Source organism: Volvox carteri (assembly GCF_000143455.1).
Source record: "Volvox carteri f. nagariensis unplaced genomic scaffold VOLCAscaffold_39, whole genome shotgun sequence".
NCBI lineage: Eukaryota > Viridiplantae > Chlorophyta > Chlorophyceae > Chlamydomonadales > Volvocaceae > Volvox > Volvox carteri.
Genome location: NW_003307582.1, coordinates 718,401 through 736,132, shown reverse-complemented (window position 1 = coordinate 736,132; position 17,732 = coordinate 718,401). Strand labels below are relative to the sequence as shown.

General features: G+C 58.1%; 3 protein-coding genes across 3 annotated transcripts in view; 2 read left to right on the top strand and 1 right to left on the bottom strand.

Annotated features, from left to right (window-relative positions):
• VOLCADRAFT_106183 (uncharacterized protein) overlaps positions 1-1,003 on the top strand; it is a gene marked incomplete at both ends in the record, with an annotated part of 12,446 nt that extends 11,443 nt beyond the window's left edge. Inside the window, 2 exons of the mRNA XM_002953956.1 lie at positions 296-409; positions 817-1,003. Coding sequence (XP_002954002.1) covers positions 296-409; positions 817-1,003 — 301 coding nt within the window. The remainder of the gene's footprint in view (positions 1-295; positions 410-816) is intronic.
• A 1,875-nt stretch (positions 1,004-2,878) lies between these two features.
• On the bottom strand, positions 2,879-4,496 carry VOLCADRAFT_82555 (uncharacterized protein; the record flags this gene model as incomplete). Its single annotated transcript, XM_002953871.1, has 4 exons — positions 4,326-4,496; positions 3,693-3,980; positions 3,245-3,444; positions 2,879-3,010 (listed from the first exon to the last, which is right to left on the bottom strand). The coding sequence occupies exons 1-4, from the start codon at positions 4,438-4,440 to the stop codon at positions 2,879-2,881; spliced, it is 735 nt and encodes a 244-aa protein (XP_002953917.1). The 5' UTR covers positions 4,441-4,496.
• A 3,300-nt stretch (positions 4,497-7,796) lies between these two features.
• VOLCADRAFT_40672 (uncharacterized protein) lies at positions 7,797-16,566 on the top strand (the record flags this gene model as incomplete). Its single annotated transcript, XM_002953955.2, has 13 exons — positions 7,797-7,850; positions 8,291-8,404; positions 8,992-9,141; positions 9,646-9,785; positions 10,316-10,435; positions 10,668-10,800; positions 11,409-11,462; positions 11,755-11,886; positions 13,468-14,097; positions 14,380-14,490; positions 14,852-14,985; positions 15,251-15,383; positions 16,297-16,566. Coding segments are annotated over 13 exons (2,175 nt in total), but the record flags the coding sequence as incomplete, so codon positions are not given.
• Positions 16,567-17,732: the final 1,166 nt, after the last annotated feature.

Sequence of the window (17,732 nt, the reverse complement as noted above, 5' to 3'; positions counted from 1 at the left end):
GGGGTGGCGGGGCGGGGGTGATAAATGCTCCCCTTGCTCGAATTCATGTAGCTGGGGAGGGGGATGCCAGGGGAAACCCACATCGTGCACCTGCCTGCCTGCCGCAGCGTTTCAAGAAAACGGCCGGAAACGGATTTGTAAGGTCGTATGAAGGGTTCGGGTGTAACCCGTATTGACGTGTTTTATCTTGGGGGAACACAACTGGGCCCCCCGCGGACCTCCCGGACCCCGCTGCTGCTCCGCTGTTCACCGTACGGATCCAGCTGTACCGCGTCTGTATCGTACACCCCACCAGGGATGGCGGCACGCTGGTGACGTACGGCGGCATGTCCATGCAACCCGTGACCGCGCCAACCGCCGCCATGATTTTCAAGGACATCTCCTTCCGCGGGTTCTGGCTCACGGGCAGGTGAGGGGCGGCCGGGCGAGAGGCAAGTATGTGTGGTGGACTCGGGTGTGAAACCCAGCCAACCGCGTGACCAGCCACCGCTCCGTCAAACATAATAATTCCCTGGTCGTGCACCTGCCGTAACATTCGGTGTGCCTCTCATGTTACGTATCGGGAGGAGTCGCCTTGCCCTGCTTGGTTCCTGTTTTTACTGCTTCATGTCCGGTTCGTAAAAATCCCGTCCACACACCCTTGACGCGCCGCTTGTCTTGTGGCGTCCGTTTTCACGTCCCAACATCCTTTACCACCCCCGCCTGCATCTTTGCGCACCTCTTAGCCCTCTCCGGCCGCATCCCGGCTTCCTGAGCCCTTGCTTGGACTCCTTACCCCTTACCAAGTCCTTGCTAAACTCGTCACCCCCACCTCAGGTGGTCTCAGGCGCAAGGCCCGGCTGGCAAGGCGGCCGCCCTGGACCGCATCGTGCAAATGTACCGGTCCGGCAGTCTGCGGCCCCCCGCTGTGGTGGCCTTCCCTCTGGACCTCTGGCGGGAGGCCTTCCAGGAGCTGGCGACACCGCACAGGGGCCGCAAGGTGGCGCTGTCTCCCTCGGCATAGGTGAAGGATGTGAAGGAGGAGGTGGTGAGAGTGATGATGATGATGATGATGATGATGATGTGGAGGAGGTGGGGTTGGAGGAGGAGGAGGGGATTGGGGAGCAGCAGGCGTGGAGGATATGTGCGGAGGAAAGTTAAGAGTTGGGGTTTTATAAAGCTTTATGCCTTGGTTGTGCAACACATGGTTGTACAACGACAGGTGCTGCCGGCTTTTGAAGTGACCACCCATCTATCGCTGCCCAGCCGCGGGATGGATCGCACCATTATTTCTTGGTGCTGCACTGCAAACCCTTTCCAAACAACGGAGGAAACTTGTAGCCGTGCAGTTCTGATTTCCCGCCGCTGAGGGATCAGGTGAGATGAATTGATACCACATAATGCAATTCAGCGAATCCTAGCGTTGCTGAGACAGCATCAAGGTTGTCCCCCAACAGGCCTCCCACGATGCCCTAGTCTCCTCCCCTTCCTGTCACCTTTTGAAGTTCAGCCAAGACGGCAGCAGCAGCAGCAGCAGCAGCAGCAGCAAACTGCAGCCCACCTGCGGCGGCCCCAACCACAAGAACAACAAAACTGTCGACAGCGTGGTTCAGTGCCGCCACTCCACGATCCATACTCATCCTAATATCGTCCGAAGGTAGAGAAGTTCTTAAAAGTGCAAAAGCATCCTTCCAACTTTCCCTTTAACGCGCCGCAGCCCCCTCAGCAGCGGGGGGGAGCCCCAGCGGGGGAACTCCATCGTGCACCTGCCATGAGCCCCCCCAATCACATCCGGCACCCCGACTCCAAGAAACGCAATAGAGCTGCACCTACCCGCCTGCCTGCCAGGCCAACCTCGACCTTTCTCTCCAACCATAATACCCAACTCATGATGCAATGCTGTGATGAAGGCAATCGCAATGGCTCTTGCAACCTGCAATGCTTTTCCATCTCCCCGCCTTTTAGTCCCTTGTTCGGCAGCTACCTTCCTCTATCCGGCGTCAAGGAAAAAAGAGCGCCCCGGCCCCCCCCCACACACTATAAAGTACAGCATAAAGTACAACACAGACACACGCGCTCCTGCGAACACGAGCACGTCCATCACTGCGGCAACAACTTCCTAAAGCCATCCGGGGGCCGAGGGATCTGGCTGGCTCTCCTTCGGCGACAGCAGCGGCGGCAGGGGCCGGGCCGCGGCAGGGTCGGAGCGCCGCGGCGGGGGTGGCGGCCTCCTGGGTACACGAAAATCCGTTCGTCAATTGCATTATCGCGACGCGTCGCCCATGGCGAAGAGGACGGCGTGGGCGGTCCACTGAGCCCACCCGATGCAGCAGGACGACAGGCCCCCGGCCGCCACAGGTCACAGCTCCTAAACCATCCGAGACTCTCACCGCACACATTTGCCCTCCCTAATCCTGTTGCTCCGCCATTCGGAAAGCACCAGCCGCACCGAAACCCAACTTCCAGAATTGCAGAAAATCTGACCACAATACACCCGCATGTATTCATATCCGCTCTCCGGTTCTATGTTCCAACAAAACTCCCTCCCTCTCTCTCTCTCTCCCAGCGCGCTTCGGCAGCCATGTCCGCACATGCGTGCATGGCTAGCCCACCTGCTGGCTAGCCCACAAACGCACTGCTCCTACTTCGCTACCTCACCCCCGGACGAATTTATCGACCTCCCCCTAACCTACACGATCGGACCTCCGACTAGCCAGGACAAACAAATCCAGACTCCGATTCCCCTACGAGCACGACTCCTGCCTCTTTAGTTCCTAACCCCCTAGCCTTCTTGGGCCCCTCAGGCGGGTCCCAGTGGGCTCCTCAGCCCAGGTCAGATGCCACCTAGGGCTCTCCCGCCAGCCCAGCCCGGCTCGGCCCGTTTGGGTCTTAGCTCATCTCAGCTCCTGTCTTGGCTGCCCAGCAGCTGCAGCAGGTAGAGGAAGATGTTGATGATGTCCAGGTACAGGGACAGGGCGGCGAAGACGTACTCGTCCGGTGAGAGCGCGTACTTATGGCCGCCCATGAGCAGCTGCGGAGGGGTGGGGTGGGGGAGGGGGACATGGGGGCCAGCAGGAGAGGGGACTGTGACAAGGGGAAAAAGCCACGCCATGGCCACCAGCGGCCCCTCACGCTACGCTCCCCCAATTCATAACCCATTTCCCGGTGTTTCGCACTAACGAGAAAGTGCAGGATCCCACCCACCCATCCATCCACCCACCCATCCCAACCATCCCAACCATCCCCTCCTACAAACCGAACCGACCTGAAGGTCGAAGACGAGGTACAGCGAGAAGAGCACCACCCCCGCAATGCAGATGCCCACATACAGCCAGGGAGCCCGAATGACCAGGTTCAGCAGCGACGCGGTGAACACCGCCAGCAGCAGCGACATGAGGAAGCCGTTGGCCATTGTGAGGTCCACTCGGGACTGGGTGGCGAACAGCGCACAGCCCAGAACCACAGCTGAAAAGGAAAAGGGCAGGGAAGGGAAAGAACAAAGGCTCTGAGAAAAACGGGAGGGGATGGATTGGGATAATGGTCGAGAGAAAAAGAGCAATGCGACATTGCGCTGGGGAGCAGTGCGAGACAGCGGGGGAGAGGTGTAACGCGCAGGGTCCAGATTTGGGGAGCAAGCCGACGGTTACTGACCCAGTTCGCCGTTTAATAAACAGTCTAGTATTGTAATTTCAGCTCGCCGTATGAATTCGTACCTGTAGTGATGCCAACCGCCAGCAGGACGACCTTAGTGTCGTACATGGCGGACACGGTACCGACCAGCATTGCCTCACACAGCGTGAAGCCCGCCAGAACAAAGAGATTGAGTGGGTGGTTGCGGCGCAGGGACTCGGAGAAGCTGAGCGCCAGGATGAGGACCAGAGATACAGCGAAGGCGGTCCAGAATGGCCATTGTGCGGTGAATACGTAGGTTTTGACGGGCTGAGAGAAGATAAAGAGAGCCGTCACGGCGGCGGTGATTAGCAGCTGGACGCCCAGGAGGCCTGGAGAAAAAGAAAGTGTCGTGGGATGGGAAGTACACTTTGCGTAATATGGCAATGCCAGAGCTTATGGGGGCCGCAGGACGAGGCAGAATTCCCAATTGCGAGAGACAACTAAGGTAGCGCCAGGGAAAGATCCTGTAAATTGCGGAAACGGCCGTCCTCAACGTCAGTCCAGTCCTAAACTTAATCCGGTCTGATGGCGCAGGTCCCGTAGCCATGAGCAAATTATTTAACTTGTCGATATACGCCTGAAGGCTCTCTACTCATGGTGAAAAACAGGAACGCAGGCAAGCTGCTCCGACACGGAATTACGAAGCTTGGAGAAGACGCCAGAGCGATGCTCACCTAGGACCTTCCGCACAAAGCCTTGCCGCACTTCGCGTTCAGCAAACGCAAACGCATAAGCGTCTTTAGCGCCCAAAAGCCCTGCCTCCTCATCGTAATTATAAAGGAAAGCCATTCCCTTTCCCGGGTATTATTAGCCACAAAACAATTGACAAGGCAGGCTGAGTGTCTCCAAATAACGAATTTGAGAATGCCAGGTAGAAGCTAGATTGTGAGCGAAGAAACGTTCTATACGGGTACGGGTAGTACGATGCGCAGAATTGACTTGACGAGAGGGCAAGACCCCGGAGTACTTCCTTGCGTACGCTAGTCATCAACGCTTTAAAAACACACGTCAGTCACCCTCGCTTCCAGCCCTCTTCGCGGCCCATAAGATTTTTTCACGGCAACCATTACCTTGCATTACCCAGCTACTTTCCTCTTCAGAGCTAAGTCCTGTACGAGCAAAATTTGCAGACGTTTAAATACGCCAGCGTATGCCATCTGCAGCCCGTTCCCACACGCGCACTTCCATCCATCTTTGACTTATCACCCCCCGAGGGACCATCTTCCCCACCTCCAGGCGCTCTAGATCAACCCATCTATTGCGCTCCCTGCGGCCTCCGCGGCGATGTGGGGCTCTGCTCCGCCAGCCCGCGGGGCCGCAGCCGGCCCCAACCGCAGCGCAGGCCAGTTCTCCTTCTACGTCAGCTGCGACATCAACCTGCAGGTCCGTGTGAAGGTTTCGGAGCTCCAGGGACTCCTCCCGTCCGCCCGTTCCCACCTGTCTGGCTCCGGGGGAGCTCTAGCTCTCTTTGGGGACCGTACCACCCCGTTAGGTCACGACGCCGTCAGGGTGCGTACCTCCGCCTCCCAAGCCGCCGTCGGCGCCAACGCTACCGCCACCTGCAACAGCAGCCCGGGAAACGCGGCTGCAGCGACGAGATCCTCTAGCGGCGGTAACGGCAATACGGCTGCGGCCGCTGGCGGAGGCAGCAGCAGCAGCAACGCGCTTTACGTCACGGCATGGCTGACATCATGTAATGACACGCTGGGGCTGGAGATGGAGACAGGTTATGCAGTGGCGAGATGCCCTGCAGCCGTCAGCGTCAGGGGGCCGCCGCCGCCGCCGGCGGGGGCCCCCTGGGGTGCTGTTGCCGGAGCCCCTGGGAAGGGTGCCGTTGGCGGCGGCTTTGCTCCCGAGCCGCTGCAGAATCCTGGCAGTGCTGGCGGAGGAGGAGGAGGGGGAGGGGGAGGGCGGGGTGCTGGACCAGTGGCGGCGGCGGCGGCTAGCGGGTACGACACCACAGCGCGCTGGGACGAGTGGCTGACGTTCTGCATCAAGGTACAGGGGGAAGAGCGGCAGGAGCATCAGGCGTAGCAGCTGCAGCGGCGGAGAGGGGGGAATGCCCGCGTGTGTGTCATGTGAGCGCGAGAGATGTGGCTCTGTGGCGCGTGTTGCGGGTCGCAGCGGTGTGGGTCGCAACAGCCGGGTACGGGTCCAGAAGCACCACCCGCCTCCTGCTACCCGGGGGGGGAGCTAGCGCAGGGGCCGTATCAACGCATTGGATGCAAGGCCCTTCTGCAGTTTTTCGTTACCTCATTCCTTTCCTCCTCAACCAGGCCACCGCCACCACCACCACCAATCGAACTCCTGCCCCCCCTTCAAAAACGCCTTTTGGTCAGTTTTACTTCTGGTCCACTCTTGCCCTGGCAGCAGCTTCACTCGTTCGTGGTTCGTCTTCCCCACCCTTCAGCCCTAGGGAACCATCCCCGCACTTATCCGCTACCGGCCACCACCACCCACCCAACCACACAACCACACAACCACACGACCACACACCCACACGCACCGGGCTCACCGGGCTCACCGGCTAGCAAAAAGGGATGTCCATATGCAATCAACCCCTGAGGGGGATGCTACAACCACCAGTATGCCGTCCTCGTACACCGCGCCGTACCACCGTACCAAACCCGCCTGCAGTACCGCGACCTCCCCGTGGACGCCCAGCTGGCCCTGATGGTGGTGGAGGTGACAGAGGGCCGGGGGGAGGCGCTGGTGGGGTCCACGGTGATGCCGCTGTTCAGTAAGCGGGGACGCCTGAAGACGGGGCCTCAGAGGCTGAGGGTGTGGGAGGGAGTGCCCCCCTGCACCGCCTTCCCATCCAACACCCCCGGCAAGGTGAGGGTACAACGCGGTTGGAAGGGCGGAAGGGGCGTTGGGGTTGGGGTTGGGGATCGGGGGGCCCCTAACTCCCGCCCGCCGTCTTAATCCCTCGACCTCCTCCCCACTTCTCCCCTCCCTCACCACCCCTTTCTCCCCCCGGCCCTCATAACACAGGTTCCGCTGGCTCACCGCGACCGGCTGGGTCGCCTGGAGCACCTTCTGGGTCGGCTGCAGAGGGGGGAGATGGCGCCAGGGGGGGATTGGCTGGACGCGCTCACATTGGGGGTGAGTATGTACGTGTGTATGTATGTATGTATGTATGTATTATGTATGTATGTGTTTTGCGGGGGACCCTGGGAGATGGAAAGGCGCTACAGATTCGGCAGTCGGGGTTAGTAAGCCAGGTGGATGTGTGTGCCCAGATATCCCGATGGGAACCCCCCGGGCTGAGGAAAGGCGCTAGGTAAGGGGGGGGGGCGGGGGCCCTCCGTAGGCAGAGGGCCGGAAAGGTGGGAGCAGGTGTACGGCAGGTCCCGTGGCTCGCGTTGTCACACAGGGAGCGGGGAGGAAGCAGGACCGGAACTGCTGATTGCTGTAGTACACCGTGTTAGGGTTTCTGCGTGTTTATGTGGACCAGAGGGCATTCGAGAGTTGGAGTCGTGCGGTAGCAGCAGCTGCTGCTGCAGCAGTTGCGTCTGCTCACGGAACTATAACTTTGCAACCGTCATAACTGTCACAACCGCTACATCCCGTACTTTTGGGCGGCCCCCGGCCTCTCGCTCAGGAGATCAGGCGGTTATCCCAGCTGGACCGGGAGGCCTGGCTCACTCGCCCGGAGCTGCGGCTAACTGTCGTACTACCGATGTTTCCGTACCCAGTGCTGTCGTACCAGCATGCGTTGTACACGGCGGCAGCAGCAGCTACGGCGGCGCCTGGCGGCAGCGGCGGCGCAGCGCTGCCCCCTGCGATGACTGCTGGCAAGAAGGACGTTCCACCGCCAGGTAGGTGGGAAGGCGGAGTGGGTGAGTCGTGTGTTGGTGTTTTCAGATCTGTTAATATTGGAATTGTAACCCCTTCACATCGACCGGGTGGGCGTTGAGGTGGTTTGTTGTGTAACTGTTGCCGTTGCTGACGTCAGTAGAGGTACCTCTGAACCCCCTTCCCCCCGCCAGTTCCTTAACAACCCCTCCAATCTCCCCCCCCCTACACCTCCCTCATGGCGCCTTCGAAAGCCAGGCTCCCTGCTCTCCACGGAACCAGGGGCCGGTGGTCCAGGGGGCCCCATGGGCATCGCCACCAGCGGCACCACCGCCACCACCACCACCGGCAGTGGCGGCGGAGGCGGTGGCGGTGGCATCATTCGGTTGCTGGACCCGGAGGTGATGATGAGGGGGTGACCATGCTTGAATGTATGTATGTATGTATGTATGTATGTAGGTCCCGGAGGTCTTTGGCGTGTTTACCGTGCTTCCTGGGCACTACTGACCGACCGGTAGCTCTATCCACCTATCTGCCTGCCTTATTATAGCTCCCCACCCTGGGGTGCTCCGGGTGGCTGCAGCCCAACGGCTGGTCCACACAGCCAACCGGGGTCTCCCCTTCGCCGCCTTAACGCAGTTCACGGGGTTGCGTCACAGCTGGGGACGTAAACACCAATCGGTGCTTCGGACGTTCGCGCCCCCTTTCTCTTCTTGCTTTGTGCGGCGTTTCCTTCCCTCCTCCATAACCCCCCTCCACACCACCCTGGGCCGCCTCACCACCACCACCACCACCACCACCACCGCCGTCACACACACACACACACACAAATACACATCAGGTGGGCCGTGACAACCCCGCGGAGCTGAAGGCTCAGAAGCTGGCTCGGGGGCTGCAGCGGGGCGTGCTGGACAGGGACCTCAAACCCAACAGCGAGGAGAGGAAGAAACTGCAGGTGAGGCAGCAGGGGGGGGAGGAGGGGGAGTTAGGGAGGGGGAGGAACAGGGAGTTCCGCCAGCCGCCCTTGGTAACACTGCAACCCACTCTCCCCGGGAATTTGAACACTGAGACAGACAGACAGACAGAACGATAGAAAGACAGATAGACAATCAGACAGACAGACAGACAGACGGACACACCTGCACCTATGGATTCCTCGTCTGCACCTGCACTGGTGAACGGATTGCGGTCGATGTTGCTGTTACCGCATCGCCGTGTACAAAGCATGGGGGGGTCGCGAAGCGGTGGGCTTAGCAATGAGCAGCGCCTGGGGCTGTCCGGCTGCATCTGGACGTATCCACAGCTAAAAAGCTACGCCAGACGACAACACCTTACCAGCGGCAGAAATGCATGTGTGCACCTCCTGTTCTCGTTACCCTCGTTAAGCCATCTTCCTCTGCCCTTTTCTCTTCCTTTCGACGTAAAGAATTATTCCCCATATATATGTGTATTTAATATTTGTTCCGAAAATTACCACAGAAAATCACGCAACCCGCTTTTCCTCCTCGCAACACATGCTCACACACGCACACACACATATAGGCCATATTGAAGCTGCCCCCCAACAAGCCGCTCCATGCGGAGGAGCGGGCACTGCTGTGGCGCTTCCGTGCCTCCCTCACCGCCGACACCCGGGCCCTGACCAAGTTCCTGCAATGTGTGGACTGGAGCGACGCGGCGGAGGCCAAGCAGGTGAAGTTGCCGGCCGGCCGGGGGGGGGGAGAGATTGCATAAAGCATGCACCCCCAACTCCCAACCCCAGGCTACCCAACTTGTGTCTCCCCCGTACCAGTACCCTCCCAAGGGTCTGTCGGTCATCACGGCCCTTCTTTACCCCACCCCCTTTTTTTAAGCTCCCTCCGTGTACCCCTGTGTTGGATGCAGTGACAATGGACCCCTCAGTCCTTGGGTTTAGCTCCCCCTCTCCCTTCCTCTCCCTTTTTTTTCCGCCTCTACACCTACCTTTACTACTTCCTTACGGATTCATTCTAATACTTTTCTTCCGCTCTTACTTTAGTCTTGGCGGCTAGGTAGGTAGGTAGGTTTCCGCGGTCGTCTTCATCACATCATCCCGAGGTCGCCGCCTTCAAGAACGCCTACTGGTCAGTTTTGCTCCTTGGCAGCAGCTTCACTCGTTCGTGGTTCGTCTCTCCCTCGCCTCCCCTCCCCTCCCGGCCCCCCTCCTGTTCCTCCCAGGCTGCCGAGCTGATGCGGCAATGGGCCCCCATCAGCGCCGCTGACGCTCTGGAGCTCCTGTCCCCGGACTTCAGGGCTGAGGTGGTGCGGGAGCATGCAGTGAAGGCGCTGCAGGTAGAGGTAGAGGTAGAGGAGAGGCGGTGCGGGGTGGGGCTGGCAGGTAGTGTGGGGGCACCCAGGGTAGGGTAGGGTAGGGTAGGGGGTGTCCTGTTTAGGACGTTTCTGTTGGAGTTGGGAGGGAACTAACCAGGTGCGGCTGTGACGTGTTACTGCAGCTGCCTCCTCCCCTCTGCTCCCCACCTTCCCCTGTATGTATGTATGTGTGTGTATGTATGTATGTATGTATGTATGTATGTATGTATGTATGTGTATGTATGTATGTATGTATGTGTATGTATGTGTGTGTGTACGTACGCGTGACTACCCTTCCCATTTGGGTTGTGCCATGTCGTGTCGTGTCTGGTTCGAGTCGGGACGGTCTTTTTGACATATCCTCACCAACTCCCGATATCCTTCCCCCCTTCCGCCAGCTCCCGCTGTCGTCGTCCTCCTGGCCCCCCTCCTCCTCCTTCCTCTCCTTCCCCTTCCCTAGTGGTTGATACTCGGGACGCGTCGGCAGTTGATTCCCCGCTCCCTCCCCCCTTCAGACTCACGACCCCGACGAGCTCAGCCAGTACCTGCTACAGCTGGTCCAGGCCCTCCGCTACGAGGCGGCGGACGGCTCCAGGCTGGCCAGCTTCCTGGTGGCCCGGGCGGCGGAGGACCCCGCGCTGGCGATACAGCTGCACTGGTGGGGGGGGGGCTGAGGGGGGAGAGGAGAGGGGAGGGGGGCGGGGGGTGTTTGTACGGCCGTCCTGTTATGATAATACCCTACCGTACTGGCATGTATCCTGGCTCTTCCCCCCCCAGATGTGTGCCGGTCCTCTTTCCTAACCACGTTTCACGTCGGCCATAAGCACCACCTATCCTGCCCATCCCTGTCCACCCCACCCCCACCCCTGCACACAACCCCCCCATGCAAGGTACCTGTTTTGTGAGCTGGACGACCCGGGGTTCGGTCAGCGGGCTCGGGCCCTGCACAGCTCCCTGCTGGACGCCCTGGAGCGGCGGGCGGGGCCTGTGGGGCTGGCGGTGAAGAACACCATTCGGAAACAGGTGGGCCGAAGGGGGGAGGGGGGAGGGGAATGGGTGTGTAGGGCATTTGGAGATACAGCCCGACAGGAGGGCGGGCAACCGAAAAAGTGAAAGGGGCGTCATAATTGAAAGGTCCGGGAGGTGGTGTGTATGACCGGAGGCCGGTGCGATGCATTACAGGACTGAGTGATTCGGTATGTAGGTATGTAGAGAGCACGATGTAAAGGGCACATACACACACATGTACACATGTACACATGTACGTGCTTGGCTTAATTCCAGGTCGGTTTGGTCCTCTGCTCGATCCCTCTCACAACAGAACACCACACACCACACCACACACCACACCACACACCACACACCACACCACACACCACACCACACACCACACCACACACCACACACCACACCACACACCACACCACACACCACACCACACACCACACCACACACCACACCACACACCACACCACACACCACACCACACACCACACCACACACCACACCACACCACACCACTGAATCGGGAGGGCCCGTCTGATGTCCGTGGGGCGGCGGGGTGTGTATGTGTGTGTTCGGGGTGGGGGGGATGCTGTCCTGCTGCTGGTGCCGGTGCTGTGTGTATTCAGGTGGACCTGGTGAAGCAGCTCAAGGCGGTGATCCGGGAGCTCAAGAGCGCCAAGGTGCGGCGGAGGGGGGGGGAGGGGCGGTGGTAGTGGGGGTAGTGGGGGGTTGGTAGTGGTAGTGGGGGGTGGGGGTTGGCGGGTTGCAGGGGGTAAGTTGGTTGGTTATGTGCAGGAAGCAAAGGAAAATGACGATACGACCGCCAACGGCCGCCCATGGACCATTTGCTTCATATCTCACACGACTACCCCCTACCCCCTTCCCCCCTTGTGCCCCGCCCTCACGCAACGAACCCACAAACACACGCACACATATATACATACATACATACACACGTACACACTGGTATAGATCAAGGCTGCTCGCGCCACTGAGCGCCTCCGGGAGATGATATCCGAGTCGGGGCCGTGTGGGGAGCTGACCGCCCTTCGAGTGCCCCTGCCGCTGGACCCAAACATAGTGCTGGCAGGGATAGTGCCAAAGGTACGGCGTTGTACAAGGGACTTAGTGGCACAGTCTACGGAATCGTACGACGCATCGTACGGCACCCGTTCCCTGGGCTGAGCGGGGCCCCCCTGGGGGGAGCATGGGAGCGATGCATGTATGTCTGTATGTCTGGTGTTTGGCGGTACCTTGCGCTTAATGAGCTTTTTGTTTGGTCCATTAATAAAGTACTTGATTAGGCCGAAGGAATATGATTAGAGTATCCTATTGTCCTTCGACACGGAAAGGAATTATTGCCTATTTAGTATCATTCAATAAGTCTGGTACCGACTGCAAGTTTTAGCCACCTGTGTGTGTATGCGCACGCGCCCGCATGTGCACACACACACACATACACACACACACACACACACACGGAGCACCCGCCATTGCTAATTCGCCTCATTGCCAGATGCGTTGGTGCGTTGCCGTACCGTACCGCACCTGCCACCTGCGTGTCGCTTCGACGGAACCGACGCAGGCCGGACATGCTTACATATACATACATACATACATACATACATACATACATACATACATACATACATACATACATACATACATACATACATACATACATACATACATACATACATACATACATACATACATACCACACCTGTGAATCATTTGGTTGGCCTCTCAGGACACATCAGTTTGTACGGCAGAAATGCCGTACAAATTCTTGAGGTGATGTATGTGTGGAGTGGTCCCCACTCCACTCAGACATCAGGCATTGTTGTTGTCCTTTCTGCTAATAAGCAGAGCACACACAGTGTTGGCCCTTCTTAGTCTGGCAGGCGGCTGGCAGAGGTTAAGGCCTGACTTCTGCTCCCAGTCGACCCAGTCGACCCAGTCGACCCGGGTTCAAATCTGCCTGCCGGCTCCTCGGGTGTTTGAGGAGTGATGAAATGGGAGGTGGCCCCCCATCATATGGACGGTGTAGGACGTGATAATATCAACTTGCGAGCTGACCAGGAACTAAGTTGATGCGCCGTTGATCCGCTAGATTTGGTTGGATGCTGGTGGTGAGTTGCCGAACCCAACGAATACATTCTGAAGTCGGATGGGGTGACGGATTAGGGTGCCCCTCTAGCAGGGGAGAGCAGGGACTGCCCCGGGAAAGGGGGCCGCTGGCGAAGTTAACCACCCTGTAACATACATACATACATACATACATACATACATACATACATACATACATACTAAGAGGGTTTGGCACCACTGGTAAGGCGCGACCATTGCCCCCGGGAGATCCCGGGATCGATACCCGTTAGGGTCAAAGTCCTTCCGATGGTGGAAGGCATTGCGCCCCTAGTTGATGGACGGTGGTGACCTGGGATAAAGTTAACCTGCGAGCCGACCAGGAACGGAGTTGGGCCGCTGTCGACCCGGCAGATTCCGTTGGATGCTGGTGGTGGGTGCGGAACCTGAGCGATCCACTGAGAAGTTGACTAGGGTGACTGGATGAGGGTGCCCCGAAATACCGGGGAAGGCAGGGTTTCGCAGGGTAGCTGCCACGGGCGAAGATACACCCCCCTGTTTCACACATCATACATACATACATACACCACCCTGCAGGAGTGCGCCGTCTTCAAATCGGCGATGATGCCCCTGAAGCTGTCCTTCCGGATTGAGGCAGCGCCCTTCAATTGGCGCGCTCCCCCAACCCCCCCGGCGGCGGAGGGCGGTGTCGGGGGCCCGGGGCTGGCCCGCGGCACAGCGGCCAGTCCGCATCCGCACCACCACCAACAACAACATCACCACATCCTCCTGCCGTGGCAACATCACCACTCGCCTGTTGGCGGGGCCGCCGGCGGCAGTAGCCACCACAGCGCGGGGGCAGGAAGCAGTAGCAGCGGCCATCATCGCCATCAACACGGGCCAACCGCGGATCCGCTGTCGCTACTGCCGACGAGGACGGGGATTGTGCAGGCGCCGGCAGGCGCCGGCGGCGGCAGCGGCTCCGCCGCCGCGGCGGCGGTTACGAGTGCCAGCTCACACCACGGCCAGCACCCGGCAGCGGTGGCGGCGGCCCTGCCGCCGCCGCCGTACGGAGCTCCTGGACCTATTTTGGACGGTTACCGGTGCTGGCTGATTTACAAGAAAGGCGATGACCTCCGACAGGACCACTTCATCCTCCAGATGATCAGCCTGATGGACCGGATGTTGAAGCGCGAAAACTTGGACCTGCGCCTTACGCCGTACAAGGTATGTCGTACACTGCTGTGGGTGATTCGTACACTGCTGTGGGATCCGCTTTTGCGATATCATCTGACGTGCTAATATGGGTCATGTGATTGAAATGATGGCAAATCGGAATTTTCATTATCGCTACCGTCAACGACTGTCAACTGCCGTCAACCGCCAGTGCAAACGACACCACGGCTTACCGATTGTTATCGTTATATTGCATTTGTGGCCACTGAAACTCCTTTTTTGGTCTCCTCTTCTACCCACTATTTCTCTACTATCCATGCCTCTGCGCTCCAGGTCCTGCCCACAAGCTGTGATGACGGACTCCTCGAGTTCGTACCGTCCGTACCGCTGTCTGCCGTACTGGCCGAGCATCGTACCATCCATCGCTTCTTGGCGCTCACGCAGGTGAAAGCAGATGGCCACCGCCGCACCGATGTGGGCTTTCGCTGCTTGTCCACGTCCGTCGGAGCACCGCAACTACCCTTTTCGCCTTTCCCGGACTGGGATACCAACAGTCGCGGTTACTTGTTTTTGTTTTTGTTTTTGAGAATAGGGCAGGCACAGCCTAGTTCAAGAGAACGCTAAGAAGCCTTTCGGAGGATTGAATGACGGTCTAGATGGATAGTCGTGCTATAATGTACCCAAACACCTAACGTACCGTGCATGCAACTGATGTCTCTCGCCCTAAAGTTCTGCGGCATTGCGTGTGGCCTGCCCTTTGTCTTTTCCCCTCTCCACCCTCTCCACCCTCTCGCCACCCCACCAGGCCGACCCCACGGGACCTTTCGGTCTTCGTGGGGAGGTGGTGGAGACGTTCGTACGCTCCTGCGCCGGCTACTGCGTGATGACGTACATACTGGGTGTGGGGGATCGCCACCTGGATAACCTCATGCTCACAAAGTGGGTGGTGGGTGGGTGGGTTAACAATGTTTGCAAATGTAATATTGCTGGGCATTACTCTTACGTTCTATTATATGCGTTGGAGGGACGTTTGGGTTTGCTTGCCTCTTGCTTTCCTCACACCCCAACCCCTAGAACCTAGGACACCGACAGTTCACTTCCCACCTCCTCGTTCATATGGTTACCCCCCAACCCGCAACCCAATTCCTTTTCCCCCCCCCCGTTCGTCTTCTCCCCCCCCCCCCCATCGCAACCCCTGACGCAGTGACGGCCGACTCTTCCACATCGACTTTGGGTATATCCTGGGCAACGACCCCAAGCCCTTTCCTCCGCCTATGAAGCTGTGCAAGGAGATGATCGAGGCCATGGGCGGTCAGGGCAGCGAGTACTACAAGCAGGTGTGGGGGGGGAGGGACGGGAGGGGGGAGGGGGCAATCGTTTGATGATGGTCGGTGCAAGAAGCAGCTATGATTGGACTGCCGACACGTCCAAAGTGGGAACGGAAGAGAGAGAGAGGGACGTGTCGATGCCCCCCGAAGCCAGGTCGGAGCGAATAGGAGCGAATGTTGCGTACCAGCCGCCTGCAGTGTGTGATGTAATCCTTTTGACTTCCTGACCTTCGCAGCCGTGATGAGGGAAATGCCGATTTTGGTGGGTACGCGATCAACTTTATGGAAGCGCCAGCTCTGTAATCACCAGCGACGTGTTAGAGTCTTCCAAATGAAAGCTGTACACGTGGTTTGAATTTTGTTGATTCGAAGTTGTTTGTTGTAATAATGATGTGTTAAGAGTCCGTAGAGATAAGCGGCGCTGTAGTGGCGAAGGGCGACTAGGGGGGTGAGTGGGCTGGAGATTGAGGTTGGTGCGGGTGATGGTCTGGATGTCGCCCCTCCAGACGCCCGCAGGCTGACAGCGTCGACATCCCTAACCCTGGCGCTGTCCCGCTCGCGACCCGCCAGCCCGCAGATCACCCCTCTCCCTCTCCGTCTCCCTATCACTTTTCCCCCTTCCCCCCTTCTTCCCCCTCCCTCTTTGATTTGCCCCCGTTTCTGATTTCCTTTGCATATGATTTCCCCCCTCTCTTCCCCACATCCTCACTCTTTGCCGCCCGGCTGGCGTGTCATAGCGCTCAGCGACTTGCCTTGCCTTCCAAGCATTTCCTCCCCCTCCTTTTCATCTTCTCCCTTTTCCTCTTTTTCTTCCTCTCCTCCGTTTTCTTCCTCATACCATGCATTTCTAACACTGCCCCCTCCCTTTCTTTTTCCCGTCCTCCTTCCTCTTGCCATCTTTCTGTTTCCTCTCCTCATATAGTTCCGTATGTTCGCGTGCGAGGCCTACAACATCTTGCGCAAGCGAGCCGATTTGATTCTGTCCCTGTTCCACCTGATGGCGGGAGCCTCGATAGAGGCCATCCGGGCGGACCCCGAGAAGGCCATTCTCAAGCTGCAAGACAAGTTCCGACTGGACTTTGACGATGAGGCGGCCGTGGAGTGGATGCAGGGCCTTATCAACGAGTCAGCTACGGCGCTGCTGCCACAGCTGGTGGAGACAACGCATCGCTGGGCGCAGTACTGGCGATGAGATGGGTTGGGATGAGAGCGGATGGGATGAAATTGAGCGGACAATTGAGAGGTATGAGAGGAGTTGGGGGCTAGGAGTGAGATTTTTGCAAGAAGTGGGGATGGAGAGAGAGGAAGGGTATGCGTGGTGTGGTGTGGTGTGCAGTGGGATGGTAGAGATGTGGGAGGTTGATCGGCTGGTGGTATTGGGGTGCGGGAGAGGTGTCAGGGGCGGAGTGAGGCGATCAGAATCCTATCTGGTGCCTGATGTGATGGTAGTTTTTTGTCAGACGACTGCAGGTGCTTTGGCAGTAGTCATAATCCTTGAGGTATTGCGGCGGGTGGGGGACGTAGGGTGCGGCTTATTTTGGCAAAGGTAGGCGGGGGCTGGAGAGAGGCCTGAGTTGTGGAGGCATCGTGCAAAGTCCATGCTCTACGATAGGCTGTGGTGGAGAGTATTTGGGTCGTGGTGGGCTTTGTAACAACTGGGAAACAACTGAGCGGCTGCTTTAGGTGCCCTGCAAACCTGTGATTCACCCGGAACCTATGCTCATGATAATCGTTTCCTCTTGAGTATCCATAATTGATGTTTCGGACACGGTTCCTTAAAAGGCGGAAACTATGGAGCATTAAGCCGGAGAAACCTGGCAGAATCGGGGCCAGGATGTGTAAGGCCAGGCCCGCCAGCCGCTGCTGGTTCTGTTATTGTCTATTCTGGACGCTGTTTTTTGTGCTGCGTATGTGTGAGGGCCATGGCGCGAGGGTGTGCGTCCTTTCAATACCGGAATGTTTAACAGGGTTTCTACTGTACATCAACCTGTCTTACACAGGCTGTCAAGGGGTCCAGGTACTTCGAAGGTATGTAGAGTATTCATGCTAGAGATATTGGTTTCGAGCTGTACTATGTAAAAGTCCTGTGTCCTCGATCTGTTCCACCTTTCAAGTTATGTTTTTATTGAACCTGCGACAGCCAGGAGCAAAAGCTTAACGTGCAGCCCAACTAAGACTTAATATCACGTGTCCTTACTATAAATAACTTTCCATCGCAATAATCGACACCGCGTTCCGCCTTTGCGAAGATGACCAACGACCGGATAGATCAGGGCGACGTCCCTGTCCTAGATATTGCTCCTGATCAAGCGAGGCGTGAAGCAAAACAATGGCTCAGCACGTATCGACACCTTTACA